Source organism: Dermacentor variabilis, chromosome 3, assembly GCF_050947875.1.
Source record: "Dermacentor variabilis isolate Ectoservices chromosome 3, ASM5094787v1, whole genome shotgun sequence".
NCBI classification, from domain to species: domain Eukaryota; kingdom Metazoa; phylum Arthropoda; class Arachnida; order Ixodida; family Ixodidae; genus Dermacentor; species Dermacentor variabilis.
Window position 1 is genome coordinate 217,178,276 of NC_134570.1, and position 16,102 is coordinate 217,194,377.

At 48.3% G+C, this 16,102-nt stretch overlaps 1 protein-coding gene across 1 annotated transcript in view; it reads right to left on the reverse strand.

Moving 5' to 3' along the window:
- Positions 1-16,102, reverse strand: part of LOC142574424 (cytochrome P450 3A9-like) — a 421,036-nt gene that overhangs the window by 197,581 nt on the left and 207,353 nt on the right. The window contains exon 7 of the mRNA XM_075683508.1: positions 6,599-6,744. Coding sequence (XP_075539623.1) covers positions 6,599-6,744 — 146 coding nt within the window. The remainder of the gene's footprint in view (positions 1-6,598; positions 6,745-16,102) is intronic.

Consider the following 16,102-nt stretch of genomic DNA (forward strand, 5'->3'; position numbering starts at 1 on the left):
AATTGGCACTTATTAAGGTTAAGAGGCATGAGCCATTTTTCACACCATGAAACGATAGTGTCTATGTCTTCTTGTAGGTCAATGGAATCACCAGGGTTATGGATGGCGTTGTAGATGACGCAGTCATCAGCAAAAAGACCCAGTCTAGTTTTTGTGTTACATGGCAGGTCATTGACAGATTAAAAATAACAGCGGGGATAAGCCTGCTCCCTGGGGGACACCGGATGTAACATCAGAAAGGTGCGAGTCATGAGAGTTAGCGGATGTGTATTGTACGCGTCCTTTTAAGAAATGTGCGATCCAAGTAATCAGTGATGGGGGGATTCCAAGAGTAGATAATTTGGCAAGTAGGTGATTGTGAGGGACGCGGTCGAAGGCCTTCGAAAAGTCTAAGAAGATGGCGTCAATTTGTAGGTGATTGTCCATGTGTTGTAAGATTTCATTGGCGAATTCAGAGAGCTGAGTTTCGCAGGATAATAGTTTTCTAAAACCGTGCTGATATGAATAGAAGAAGTTAATTGATTCGAGGTAGTGCATTAGATTGGTTGCTATGATATGTTCCAGCAGTTTAGAGGGGATACTGGTTAGAGAAATTGGACGATAGTTACATGCTTTTGTTTGATCACCAGATTTATGGACGGGAATGATTTGAGCCTTTTTCCAATCGTGGGGAACTTCACCAGTACTGATTGATTGTTGGAAAAGTAAGCTAAGTATTGCGCTTGACAGGGAACTGGTGTTTTTAAGTAATTTGCTGCTGATTTGATCGCAACCAGCCGAGGAGGATAATTTTAGAGCCTTTATTAGCCCAGTTATTCCATCAGTGTTAATCTGGATATCGGGCATTGTGGACAGCGAGTGGCATGCTAATTCGTCAGAACTGAAGTTTATAGCAGGAGAAAATACTGACGTGAAGAAATTGTTAAGGGCTGTAGCACATTTTTCAGTGTCAATTAGTACATTGTCGTCGTCTGATAGTTGCAGCTGAGTTTGGCGCTTAGGCGGGGAGATAATCTGAAAGAATTTACGAGGGTTCGACTGAAGGATTGATAAGAGGTCAGTTGAAAAAAATTTGTTTTTGGAAGCTTTCAATTCCTTGATGTATTTTTTGACGCTTAGTTCGTACCTATCCCAAGCTCTGTGGTTATTATTTAACTTTGCTTTCCGATAATGGCGTTTTTTCTTATTAAGTAGACGTTTTAGGTGCTGCGTGAACCACTGGTTATTTTTGTCGGTATTTATAAGGATAGTAGGGATATATATGTTTTTTAAGTTTAGCATAGTGTTCTTATATAATTCCCAATTGGCGTTGACCGAGCGAGCAGAGTATGACTGTCGAAAATCTTCGTAGAAGTGTGCAAGTTCGCGGTTAAATGCGTCGAAGTTAGCTTTCTTGTAATCAGTGATTAATTTTTGCGTTGGGGCTTTCTTTTTTAATGGCAACGAAATGCCGATATGAAGTACGTTGTGGTCGCTAATGCCAGGGAGCGAAGTCAAATTTTTTATGTTTTCCGGGCTAGATGTTAATAAGAGATCCAGGGTGTTGTCGCCCCTAGTTGGGCATGTTATTTGGTGGAGGTTAAAGTCTAGTGTTAATTCAAGAAACTGTTTGGGTTCACTACAGGGTGTCCTGTTGGGTACTGAAAGTAGTGGCCAATTGATGCTGGGATGATTAAAGTCTCCAAAAAGGAAGATAGGTGTAGCGGGCATATGTTTTTTTTATTTGTTCTAAAGAGAGGCGTAAGAAATTGCAAAATGAGGGGTTACTATCTGGTGAACGGTAACAGATTCCAAACACTATTTTGCCAATTGTACTGTGCAAGCTTACCCATGTTAGTTCGATGTTGTCGTCGTGATTTATCAGGGATGACGGTAAGCTGTCCTTAACGGCGATTAGTACACCTCCGCCTCGCCTATCATGCCGATCGCGTCGGTAAACTGTTAAGTTAGGGTAGGATGGAAAAACTTCGTGGTCGCCGACGTCCTTATTTAACCACGTTTCCGTTAGTAAAATCATATCGGCTGTGGTGTCGTCTATGAAGCTTTCGAGTTTGTCACGTTTTGGAATTATACTACGGATGTTAGTGAAAACCACGCTTATGTTGAAAAATGAATCAGGGTGGTTTTTGAATGAAGCAGGCACGGAATTTCTTGTTTGTCACTGCGGCTGGTCAGATAAGGTATCAGTCGGAGCTGGCATTTGATTGCTGTTAGGTGTTGTGGTATGTTCAATGACTCTATCGGATGTAGTATCATAAAAATAGCATCTGCTGCCTACATGCAGCTTGTCCAGGCTGAGCTTAAACGCGCATTTTTGGGGCTTGATAAATTTTAACAATTTTGAGCGTGCAAGGCGCGTACTTGGGGCAAAATCTTCTCTTACAGCAAAACATGTACCTTTTAGCTTACGCCCACATGCCATTATGTTTTCTCTCGTCTTGAAGTGGGCCAGTTTTACTACTATAGGGCATTTTTTTGTTTCAGAGAATCTTCCAAGTCGGTGTGCACGCTCAATATCGCTGGCGTTCAATGTTAAACCAAGATTATTTTTGCATAGGTCTAGAATTTTGTTCTCTGAATCACTCCAAGGTTCTTTATCGGAATCGTCAATGCCAAAAAAGAGCAGGTTGGCTCGCCGCATACGGTTGTTGGCGTCAATGTTCGCGGCTTTCAGGGTAGTGATGTCGTGCTGTAGTCGGCCGATAATGTTAACAGTGGTTGAGATGGTTGGATCTTGTTGGTCTGAATCTGAGATGTTTGAGCGGCTCATAATTTCAGCTATAAGTTTGTCTTGGGCAGTTTGGGTTGTTTTGATTTGCTCAAGCTCTACACGAATTGCGGCTTGAACACTTTCTAATCGTTTGATAGCGTCGAGGATAGGCAGGAGTTCAGCAGTAGGGGATGGACCGGGGTTAACCTCAATGTCACCGGATAATAACAACATAATTTCACACAGAAAATCGAAGGCAAACGCATCGCGACAAAACAACACCACACCGCGACACTTCAAGTCGTAGGGGCACGACACCGCCACTATACATCTATCATCACTTCTGAATTCCTTAGAATGGGTTAGATAACAAACCTGGAAGGTTAGGAGCGTTGTGAACATCGTTGTTCTGGCGGTGTTCTGCCCCGTGTAGTCGGCGATTCCTTGCTGTTTATATTGAGCGCAATGTGGTCCCGTGGTTGCTGACGTCGGAGAGTTCCGAGGTTGCCAGGCGGTGTGCCGGGCTCGTGCTGGAAACAGGCGGCTGATGCCATTAGGCTTGATAGGAGGCAGTGGGGTTGGCGGAAAACTTGTTTCGTGCAGGTAGGCGGTTCCAGGCGGGCTTTCGGCGGTCAGGGAAGGGCATACGCGTCCAGGTATCAGGTACGTCAGTACCTGGAAGGTTAGGAGTGTTGTCAACATCGTTCTTCTGGCGGTGTTGTGCCCCGTGTAGTCGGCGATTCCTTGCTGTTTATATTGAGCGCAATGTGGTCCCGTGGTTGCTGACGTCGGAGAGTTCCAAGGTTGCCAGGCGGTGTGCCGGGCTCGTGCTGGAAACAGGCGGCTGATGCCATTAGGCTTGATAGGAGGCAGTGGGGTTGGCGGAGAACTTGTTTCGTGCAGGTAGGCGGTTCCAGGCGGGCTTTCGGCGGTCAGGGAAGGGCATACGCGTCCAGGTATCAGGTACGTCAGTGCCTGGAAGGTTAGGAGCGTTGTGAACATCGTTGTTCTGGCGGTGTTGTGCCAAGGATTTACCAAGGATATTGGCAAATTCCGATGAACGAGACTGACAAAGAAAAGACCGCATTCGCTACACCGGATGGCCTTTATGAATTTAACGTGATGCCTTTTGGGCCTTTGTAATGCTCGTGCCACATTTGAGCGCATGATAGACAACGTACTTCGTGGTCTAAAATGGAAGACATGCCTCTGTTATCTGGACGATATTGTCATCTTTTCGTCTGACTTCAGCCAACATCTTCATCGATTAGACGAAGTTCTCAAGTGCCGTGCGAATGCTGGTCTCCAGATCAATACAAAAAATGCTAATTTGCAAGCAAAACAATAAAAGTATTGGGTCACGTCGTCTCAAAAGATGACATCCAGCCTGACCCCGAAAAGATTAGTGCCGTTCTTCAGTTTCCTCGCCCCCAGCAACAGAAAGATCTACGTAGTTTCCTTGGCTTGGCGTCATATTTTCGTAGATTTATACGCAACTTCGCAGCAATAGCAGCTCCTCTACACAAGCTACTGGTTACCGGTGCCTCTTTCACGTGCACTAGCGACTGCGAGTCGGCTTTTCAAGCTCTTAAGCGGCATCTTACTTCCAGACCAGTGCTTCGCCACTTCGATAATCGTGCCCCCACCATACTCCATACTGACGCAAGCGCACAAGGTATTGGCGCAGTACTTCTGCAACGTAATACAGCATCTAAAGAGCAAGTCATAGCATATGCCAGCCGAACACTTTCTCCAGCTGAGAGGAACTACACCATTACAGAGCAAGAGTGCCTGGCTATCGTTTGGTCGATTCAGAAATTTTGCCCCTACCTTTACGGCCGCCACTTCACCATCGTCACCGACCATTATGCTCCGTGTTGGCTGCCATCAATGAAAAACATGTCAGGACGCTTAGGACGCTGGATACTCCGCTTGCAGGAGTATGACTCCAGTATAACGTACAAGTTTGGAAAACGCCATCAGGATGCAGACGCGTTGTCTCGCTGCCCACTCTCACTCTCTCCCGGTAACGCGCCGTCGTATTCCCAACCACGTCGTTCCGATGCTACGTCTGCCTCACACCAACTCTCGATGACGCCCCTGGACCAAGTTACGCTTTCATCACGCTCTGATTTCGTCTCGCTTCAGCGGGCCGACTCCTACCATCGAGCTCTCATGGATCGCCTTAGTGGGTTCACCGAACCACCCAACAGCCGCTTGCGACGCCAACTTCGACAATTCCGCCTTCAAGGTGGCGTGCTACACCGCTACGTTTACCACCCAACAGGTCACCGGTGGGTCCCAGTTCTACCTCGCTGCCTTCGCTTGCGGGTATTAGAGGCACTTCACGACGATATATCGGCTGGCCACTTAGGCTTCCACAAGACTTACGACCGCATAAAGACCTGATGCTTCTGGCCTGGCCTATCCACAACGGTGGCCAAATACATTGCCTCTTGTGCGTCATGTCAGTACCGCAAACGCTCGACATCCCCTCCTGCCGGTTTACTACAACCTCTCCCTTGCCCGGACGAACCTTTTGAATTTGTTGGCATTGATTTATATGGTCCCTTGCCGTTGACACCCTCCGGTCACTGTTGGATTGTCACTTCGGTCGACTATTTAACAAGATATGCCGAGACTGCCCCTCTGCGATCCGGCACCGCTTCTGAGGTCGCCGACTTTTTCTTGCGCGCAATCGTCTTGCGCCACGGGGCTCCTCGCGTTCTTCTCAGTGACCGTGGCAAGGCGTTCATTTCACAAGTTCTCGAGGAAGTTCTTCGAGCCAATAATACCGTCCACAAATCTACTTCTTCTTATCATCCGCAAACCAATGGCCTTACTGAGCGCTTCCACCGTACGCTGTCTGTCATGATTTCCATGTACATCCGTCTTGACCACACTGAATGGGATAAAATTCTTCCTTTTGTGACATTCGCATATAATACTGCTATTCAACAGACTACCGGCTACAGCCCTTTCTTCCTTGCGTATGGACGATCTCCTTCCACCATATTCGACAGAGAACTATTTTTCGCACCTTCTTCGCCTAACGCGTCGCTTCCAGAAGATTTTGCTGCCCGAGTTGCACATTGCCGTCAAATCGCCCGGCAAAGCACAGAAGCTACCCAAGCTGAGCGCAAGCGTTACTGCGCCGACAAACGCCATGGCCTACGTTTTCACCCTGGAGACCAAATTCTGCTTTGGACTCCAGTCCGCACCCCAGGCCTCTGTGAGAAGTTCCTTCCACGCTACATCGGCCCATACACCGTTGTGCCGCAAACATCTGCAGTGAACTATCTCGTCCGCCCAGTACACTCCGTCACTGACCGGCGCCGCCGGAATGCCGAAATTGTTCACGTCTCGCGGATGAAGCCCTTCACTCCCCGTTTAGATAATCTCTAATCTGCGGCCAGGCTGGCCGCTTCCATGACGGGGGGAAGTTAGTGTAAGCACTATTAACGTACTTCGTCGTTTTCATTTGTACATAGCCATCATCATCTTCCCTGTTCTACTTCTTCGCGCGTGAGCTGGGGGCGTTGCTTTTTTGGAATAAACAGCGCTGGACAACTTGATCGGTCTCGGCATTATAATATATATATATATATATATATATATATATGTATGTATGTATATATGTGTGTGTTTGTGTGTGTGTGTGTGTGTGTGTGTGTGTGTGTGTGTGTGTGTGTGTGTGTGTGTGTATTGTCTTGCAAAACATTTGGATTTCATTAACGCATTAAAATTAGTCAATATTTACAGTTCCGACCCCGTCAACATGATCTGCCGTACGTTCCCAGCCGCAAGACAATCGCAATAGCTCGCGCTGCGTGAGTTCCTCCATAACTATAAGAAGCGCCGCACCGCAGTGATTTGCGCAATACTTACAGCTGAGAAAGGCTCTCCAGTTATATTCTGCAGCGAAGAAGCGCTTGGCCTGCAAGACGAACGGATTGTGTACGTCTCGGTGGGAGTCCAGGCGGAAGCTGAATGTTGTCTGCGCTGTGACGTCTAAACCAAACGCTCCAAAGATCCTGCATCAACAAACATGTTCAGTTATCACATATATAATGGCACCCTTACCTATGTGAATTGCAGCTGCTTTAACCGAATTAATATAAAGCTCTAACAAGCCCTATTCTTGCTTTTGTTGGTAGTTTTAGTGACGCAGAGCACGCAGGATCAAATTACACGATTGAGATTCTGAGTGCAGCACGTGCAATGCATCTATAGAACATTATCAACTACGAACAAACCCATCTCATCATCCTGATTCACTTAATTTCTTCGTTCAGCCTATGTTTTCGATTAGTCATTCTGTAAATCACACTCCCTAAGACATTCTCGATGCTACGACTACAATGGCGAATTTCTCGCCACATCAGAATGCGTGATGACAAAAGTGTCTTCGTGTTATTCAGTTATAAGGAATCCTGCTGGAGCAAACTGATATTTTATCTCCCGTGTGGTTACCGCCAACAGATTGGGATGTTAGCGCGCCAGACAGCGCGCCAACATCACAATAAACTGGCACTTGACATGCCATCCTAAAAATCGGAGGACGCTTAAGCTTCGCCTTCAAGAGTGGAACGCGACAGCGTTCCCGTCGACCCGCCAAGGGGTGTAAGACAATGGGCTACGGCGCAGCGACTACGCGCCCCGCATCGAACGCGGTGAGCGTCGAGCAATGCAGCGTTCGGAGCGACAACGAAATGTGCGCCTGAGCAAGCGACGCACGCCTGAGCCTTAGAAACAGCTCGTTTCGAAGGCAACACCGCGTTCACTAGAGGCGCTTTTGTACCGCTTTGAAGCATCGAACTCGTGGCTCAGTCAGAATTCTACTTCCGGCTACCGTTCGGTACGGACGTCGAATGTCGCGCTCCGTAGGTGCGGTGTTTGCGGCTATGCCAAGCCGCGGAAACAGGATGCCTGCGTCCGTTGAACCGGAATACCATGTTGTTTTGCCGCCACTGCCTACAGGTTCGTGTGTTTTAAACACAGTTTTTCTACACGGCGATGTGAAAGCGAGACCATTCCGTGTCGAAGAGTTTCGCGACACGCTGGCTCCTTTGAAATTGTTCCCCGAGGTGGTCGCCTTGGGGGCTTTCCAGATGAACCACGTCTGGGCGGTGACGTTCGAGAGTGCAGAGGCGACATAGAAAATGCTGAAGTATACGGCAGTTCATGTCAAGGAACGACGATGTTTGGTTGTGGATCCACACAACCGGGATGTCCGGGTTAAACTCCACTGGTTGCTGCACAATGTGCACGACGAAGACGTACAAGCGGCGTTTGCTCCATACGGGAAAGTCAACGACGTCCAGAAAGAGCAATGGCGTGTACCAGGCATCACGGACAAGGGGTCGTCTATGCGTACAGTGACCCTCAAGCTGAAGCCAGGTGTGACACTTGACGATCTACCGCATCAGCTAAGAGTGGCAGGCATAATGGCGCTAGTGGTCGTGCCAGGTCGTGCTCCACTGTGTCTTCGGTGCAACCGTACGGGGCACATCAGGCGCGAGTGCCGCGTGCTACGTTGCTCTGTGTGTCAACGCTTCGGCCACGAAGAAAGTCAGTGCGTGCGCACGTATGCAAACGTTGCGGAGCCATGGAGAAGTGAGGAAGTCGTCAACGAGCACCTCATGGACGAAGTCGACGCAGAGGAAAGTGCCAGTGCGTCGAGACCATCTCTGGCGCCACTTTCAAAGAAAGACCCAGCCACAAATTCTACGAAACGAGATGTAGAGCAGGCTACGAGTGAAGCCATACCGACATCTGGCAAGACTACATCAACTAAGGACGCTGAAACAAGTAATGACGCAAGTACAAGCAAGCAACCCTCCGTAGCAACGAGTGAGGACGATTCAAGCGTAATGGACACTGCGGAAACCAGCAAAGCAGCGGCAGCGGCCAAAAGAACGCACGAAGAAAGTACCGGCGAAGAGCAGAATGCGAGCACTCAGAGTGCGGGCGAACCACCTGTGAAGACAGCAACTGGTCGGAGGCCAACTTTTAGACCAACGCCAACCATACCGCCGGACAGAAAGGCGGCGGCGACGCAGCGGTCTTAACAGGTCGTGCGTTCGCGTGTTTTTGCCCGTGCCGGGGGGGGGGGGGGGAGGGGTTCGGGAGTGGGTGGTGGAAAATGCTGCTACTTCTGATCTGCCGATGGAAGACCAGTCAACAGTGCAGGCTGAACGCAGACTCGCCACGTTAATGTGAGTGATCCTTCGTCACTGACGGGAGCTGCAAATTTATTGGTATCTATCGACCTTGATCTCTTCACCGTAGAAATGGCGATACGCATTGAAACACCCTTACGCGTAGGCACGATTAACGTGCGGGGACTTACGGCAAGGGAGAGGCCGTACCAGCTTAATCGCCTGTTCATCGAAAATAATCTGGACATTATTGCTGTACAAGAGACAAAGATAGAAACTGAGGATGGGACCGAACGCCTAGTCCAAGCGTTCATGTCTAGATATTATGTGTGCGTTTCTCATGCTGTTGGTAGAGCAGGGGGCTGTGTGCTCTTTCTACCCAATAATACTGGTATAAATGTGGAAAATGTATTTAGTGATGATTCCGGGCGTATTATACTGTGCGATTTTATGTTTTGCAATCTCAAGTTCCGCGCTATCTGTGTTTACGCGCCGAATAGAACAGCCGAGCGCAGGGTTTTTTTTTTTTTTTTGAAAGCTTGGAATGTCACTTGAAGTGTGAGAGAACCATGGTCGTGATGGGAGATTTCAACTGTGTCTGCAAAGTGGAAGACAGAGCCCGTAATCTGTCTCGTCTCGAAGGCAGTGCGCTCCTCTTGGCAGCACTCGTTGAAGAACATAATTTAGAGGATATAGGCGACGTTTTAGCCAATAATGATACACCTCGGTTCACTCATTTTCAAGGGGACAGCCATGCCAGACTGGATCGTGTCTATGTTTCTGGGGAAGCGTTGCCATTGTGCAGTGATTATGAAGTCAAACATGTTTATTTTAGCGACCACAGTTTGGTCCGTTTTTCGCTTGGTCCAAAGAAGCCGTCAAGCTTCAACTGGGCTCTTTGCAAATTCAATGAAAACTTGCTGCAGGACGAAATATTTATAAAAAAAATTCAAGATAGCATTCAAGAGCTGTTATCGGGTGTTCACAGTGACTGCACGGAAAGGTGGGAGTGTTTTAAGCAAGAAACAAAGTTAATAGCCATAGAAAGGTCCAGCATTCTTCACCACCAAGAAAAAAGAAATGAAATAGAACTACAAAGTGAGCTCAACTTTTATTTAAACATGGAAAGCATCCGTCCTGGTTGTTTCGCTAAAGAAATAAAGCGAACGAAAGCACAGTTGGAACTTGTCGATAAGGAAAAATATCGGGGCGCAATCATTCGCGCACGCGCAGAACATCTATGGTGCGGAGAACAACCTACAAAGCGCTCGTTTTCGGATGAAAAAAGTTATGCCACACGAAAGGAGATAAATGCGATAACATACCGTAATGAAATAGTACGTGATAAGAAAACCATCCAACTTGCCCTTGTAGAATATTATAGCGAACTCGTAGGACATGAAACGCAATGCCAACAGGGGTTCGAAAATGAATTCTTACACCTTTTGCCAAGTCTAGATGATGAACAACGAAATAGATTAGAAATGCCAATAAGCATCAAGGAAATATAGCAGGCTATAGACGACCTGAGCCCTGGGAAAACGCCAGGACCTGATGGACTGAGTAGATCATTCTATAAATCTTTCAAAACAGATATAGCTGCAGCTCTTTATTACGTTATCACGGAAGCCTATGAAAAGCGAGTACTGCCACCGTCGTTTCGCGAGAGTCATATTGTCCTGATACCCAAAACTACCGATCCCTCATCACTCCTATCCGTGCGAGCCTACCGACCAATCAGCTTAACAAACTCAGACTATAAGATATACACTAAAGTTTTGGGCAGAAGGCTACAGAGTATAATAACACGATTGATAGGGCCACATCAAACATGTGGCATTAAGGGGAGGTCAATAACTACAAACGTACACGTAGCAAGAACAGTACTTGAGCATTGTGACGACTTTTCTGGTAGGGTGGCCATGTTACAATTGGACCTAGAAAAAGCGTTCGATAGAGTGACACACACAATTCTTTTCAATGTTTTGGAGCACGTGAATGTTGGAACAATCTTAACAGAAGGGATCAGAATGTGCTATGCAGGCATTTCCACAAAGGTAATGGTTGATAGAACACTCTCTCCCAGCATTGCCGTCAGGTCTTCCGTAAGACAGGGATGTGGTTTATCGCCTCTACTGTTTGCCCTATATCTCGAGCCACTGTGTCTAAAGATAATAAAAGAGAGCCATGTCCGGGGTTTTAGGGTCGGTTACAGTGAGGTAAAATTGTTAGCATACTCGGATGACGTCGCTGTTTTTTGTGATGACAAGCAAAGTGTAAGCAATACCGTTAATGTTGTGACAAAGTATTGTAAAATGACGGGGAGTGCGATTAATTGGCGCAAGTGGATTGGGATATGGTATGGACAATGGGAAGACTTGTAAAATGACGGGGAGTGCGATTAATTGGCGCAAGTCGATTGGGATATGGTATGGACAATGGGAAGACACGCCTTCACTTTTTGAAAAAATGCAGTGGACGAATACGCCTACCAAGTACCTTGGGGTACGTCTGCAACACCACCAGGACACCAAAGATTATTGGCAAGGAGAGGTCGCAGAAATTAAGGCGAAAAGGGCAAGGCTGGGTGGGAGAGAACTATCAATATTCACAAAAGCAACAATGTGTAATGTGTTTCTAGTGGCCAAAATTTGGTATGTTTTACAAGCATTGTGTGCATCAAGAGTCAGCATACAAAGAATACACTGGCAGTTTGCCATCTTCATTTGGGGTTCCGTATGGGAGCGCTCTAGTCGCACTAATTTGCTCAGAACACTGAAAAGTGGAGGCCTAGGGTTGGTTCATCTCTTTTTAAGACAAGTCGTGTCGAGATTTTTGTTCCTACGTGATCAGAAGGATACATTCTTGTGCACAGTCCTTCAAAGACGTTTGAGCAACGCGTTGCCTCAATTCGTTGTGTCCTCCGATTACAGCACAGGACCTAGGCTCAGAGGCTTCCTGCGAGAAGTCGTATTGGCCTTTGACTTCCTACATACGCGCTTTTCATTTAATTACCTTGCATCTGTTAAACGGAAAAGACTGTACAAAGATTTACTTGATGTATCATTGCCTGTTCCTGTCTATCGTTCAATGTACCGCATTGAATCCAGAGGAGGAAATGTGCTCAAGCGAGTAAAGCGGATGCCGATACGGTCATCCGCAAAAACCTTTTTCTTCCACTTACACAGTGGAACGCTCCCAGTGAAGCCATGGCTAAGAGAAAGGGGAATCTTTGTGCCGTGGTCTGTAAACTGCTCAAGATGCAGGCAACCAGAGACGATTGAGCATATCTTTCTTGATTGTTCAGATGGAATGTCCTTGTGGGACATCCTGCAAAGAACGTTGAAAAAGGAATTACCGATAACACCGTACGGCATCCGCTTCTTGCCAACTGAGAACGCAGATATGCCATGTGACATGTTTATGGCAATATGTTTACATAGCCTGTGGAAAACAAGAATGGATGAGCGTCATGAGAGGCTTGTTATTCATCCTGCGAGAGAGCATTTCATTGAAAGCGTGCTATATCTGCGTGAAGCTTATAAAACGAGAACAGAACCACCCGAATGGATGCATATATTGGATGAACTAGCGCTAATCAAGTGTTTTTAACTATTCGCAAGGGCCCAAGACGGTCATTGCTTTTACCATTATGGAGTGTATCTGTTTATGCCGTATGTGTACGTCGAAGACCGGCAATAAAGAAAAAAACTCGTGGCTCAGTGGTAACGTCTCCGTCTCACACTCCGGAGACCCTGGTTCCATTCCCACCCAGCCCATCTTGCAAGTTGTTTTTTATTGTGCCTGCTGGGATTGTGCCTGTGCAAGTTGTGCCTGCTGGGATTTATCGCTCACGGCCAACGCCGCCGACACCGACACCGACGCCGACGACACCGGCTTTTCTGCGACACGAGCTCCTTAACGCTGTCGCGTTAATAAGCACTGCGAGCGCCACTGTAATTTGGCTCCCGCACAGGCAACGAGCTAATCAAGGGCACTCGCCAGGCTAAAGTGAGGTGGTAATCTTGACATGTTGGCTGGTCGTAAGTAGTAAGTTGTTCACACCCATGAAACTAAGGTATTAATAAATTATTAAGGAAAAAGGGTAGTATACGCTTGAAGCAGGCAAGTACTGCGGGAATATGAGATATTATGGAATTATGTATTCGGTAATATTGTTGTGGGAAGAAAAGACGCTTGACAATATATATATTGAAACACCACGGTCGAGACGACGCTTTATTCCAAGAAGGAAAAATGGCGCCGATGCAAAAACGAACACGAGCCGATGAATGATGATGACTTTGTACAGATGAAGATGAAGTCCGCATAAATGCTTACACTAATTTCCCCCGTGGACGGAAGCGGCCAGCCTGGGCGCACATTACACAGTGGAACGGAGATGAAAGGGCTTCAGGCGAGAAACGTGCACGATTTCTGTTCCCTGGCAGCGTCGGTCGGTTCGGGCCTCAACAGGTGTAACGCAATAGTTCACCGGGGAGGACTGCTCTATGACTTTGTAGGGGCCAATATATCGAGACTCAAGCTTCTCACATAAACCGGGTGTTCGTGCAGGTGTCAATAGGAGCACATCGTCACCAGGGCGGTAGGAAACGACGCGATGAGAGGCATCGTACCGATGTTTGCAATCGTCTTGGCTGGCTGCTGTGTTCATGCGGGCGCGACGACGACATTGGGCAAGGCGAGACACAAACTGGTCGCAAAAGAATGGTGAAGCGTTGACGGGGCCAGAGAAGAAAGAAACGTCGAGTGATGAGGTTGGGTGGCGGCCATATACTAAGAAAAACGGAGAGGATCCGGTGGTCCGTTGAACAGACGTGTTGTACGCAAGTGTTGCAAATGGGAGAATCGCATCCCAGTTACGATGATCAGGTTGAATATGCATAGATATCATGTCACACAGCGTGCGATGAAATCGCTCTGTTAGGCCGTTGGTTTGAGGGTGGTAGCTAGACGTTGTCTTGTGCACGGTGTTGGACGCTTGCAGAACTTGATTAAGAGTGCTTGAAAGAAATGCCTTGCCTCGGTCGCTCAAAAGAACGTGAGGCGCCCCATTACGTAAGTAGACAGCCGGCAAGAAGAAGGCCGCTACTTCTGAGGCAGCTCCTGAGCGTATTGAGGCTGTTTCAGCGTAACGGGTCAAATGGTCAACAGCAATGACGATCCATCTGTTGCCGTCTGGAGTAGGTGGGAGTGGCCCGCAAAGGTCAATGCCGACGACAGAGAAGGGTTGTGCTGGACAAGGAAGTGGTTGTAGGGTCCCGACCGGAGCAGTAGTAGGTCGCTTACGGTGTTGGCAAAGCGTGCACGAGGCAACATATTTAGCTATGCTCGTGGAAAGGCCTGGCCAATAGAATCGGCTGCGTATGCGCTCGTATATATATATATATATATATATATATATATATATATATATATAGCTACGGAACAGCCGCCACAGTGAGGCTGCACTGAGGAGGAAGAAGACGACGTGTGTGCCGGCGTGATATAGCGTCGCCATTTTGGCTTCCGCTAGCTTCCGTGTAAATAAATTTTATATAGCATTCAGCTTCAGCTACACGTAACATTAATTTGGTGGAGGTGGACGTTCCCCGTACCAGTCATGGAGTTTCGCAGCGGTCGCAACGGCGACAATGCACCTTTGGCTCCTGCTGGCGGCAATTCATCTACGCAAGCGTCTCCGCCTGCAGCCCCGACCTATGTCGCCGTCTCCCCCCCTCGTGATCCCGGTGTTTTCAACGGAGTCGGCAGTCCTGATGTTGACGACTGGCTCCGCTTATACGAATGTGTCAGCACCAGTCAGAGGTGGGATCCGATTATTATGCTTGCGAACGTTCTTTTCTACCTCGACGGAGCTCCACTTGCATGGTTCCAGACTCACGAAGAGGAGATCTCGAGTTGGGATCTCTTCAAAGAGAAGCTCCGCGACCTCTTTGGCAATCCGTTCGGTCGCCAAGTCAATGCCAAGAAAGCCCTTGCCACACGTGTACAGACGTCGACCGAGTCCTACGTGTCGTACATTTTCGACGTCTTGGCCCTTTGTGCCAAGGCTTACCCGACCATGTCGGAGGACGATAAGGTTAATCACGTCCTCAAAGGTATTGCTGACGACGCCTTCAATTTACTGGTGTTTACGAACGTCACCAGCATCGATGCGATCCTCAAGGAATGCCGCCATCTCGAGCATGCTAAAAGCCACCGGGTATCCAAGCAAATCACGCGACTTCCCAACACAGCTGCTACGTCATCCTGTGACGACCTCTTCCACCAGCCGTCACGATGTGACAACTTGACCCGCATCATTCGTCGTGAGGTCGAAGCGGCACAACCGGCGGCCCCTTCATTCAGGTCACCTGATCATTCTCCGGTGACAATCTCCTTGATCCAGGCCGCCGTCCGTCAAGAGTTTTCCAACGTCGGCCTGCAATCCATTCATTCCATACGATAGAACCTCTTTCTCCACGCACGTCCCCACCTCGTTCTTCTTACTCCTCTTACGGACAGTTCAACCCCTCCGAAGGGCGAACCGTGGATGACAAGCCGATCTGTTTTAACTGCCGACGCATTGGACATGTCGCTCGCCACTGCCGCAGCCGCTGGACTTCTCCGATACGCTATTCTCCTGATTACCACCTTCGCCCTTCTAGCGCGTCCTTTTCCTTCGCCGCTTCGATGCCCGCTCCATCATCTGACCCTGCGACACCTTTGACACGACCCCGCTACTCCCGCTTGCCTTCTCCCTCCCGTCGTCAATCTCGTCCGCCCCCGTCACGCCGCGCTCCTTCTCCGACCTACTCGCCGCACCCCCAACCGGAAAACTACACAGTGCAGCTTCTGGAGGTGAAGCTGCAAATACATTGGCTCAAAATCCTCGCTTCACCTTACCCACGAACAAGAATCTTTTGAACGTTCTCGTCGACAATGTTCCTGTGTGCGCGTTGACTGACACCGGGGCGCATGTGTCCATTATGAGTGCTGCTCTTCGCCGTCGGCTCAAGAAAGTTCTGACGCCCGCCCCGAACCGATTTGTACAAGTCACCGACGGAGCGACTGCCCCTATTGTTGGCATGTGCTCTGCCCGACTCACCACTGCTGAGAGACACATCGTCGTTCTCTTCACCGTCATTGAGCATTGCCCTCACGAACTCATTCTCGGTCTGGATTTTCTTGCCAATCATTCTGCCCTCATTGACTGTTCGGCCGGCTCACT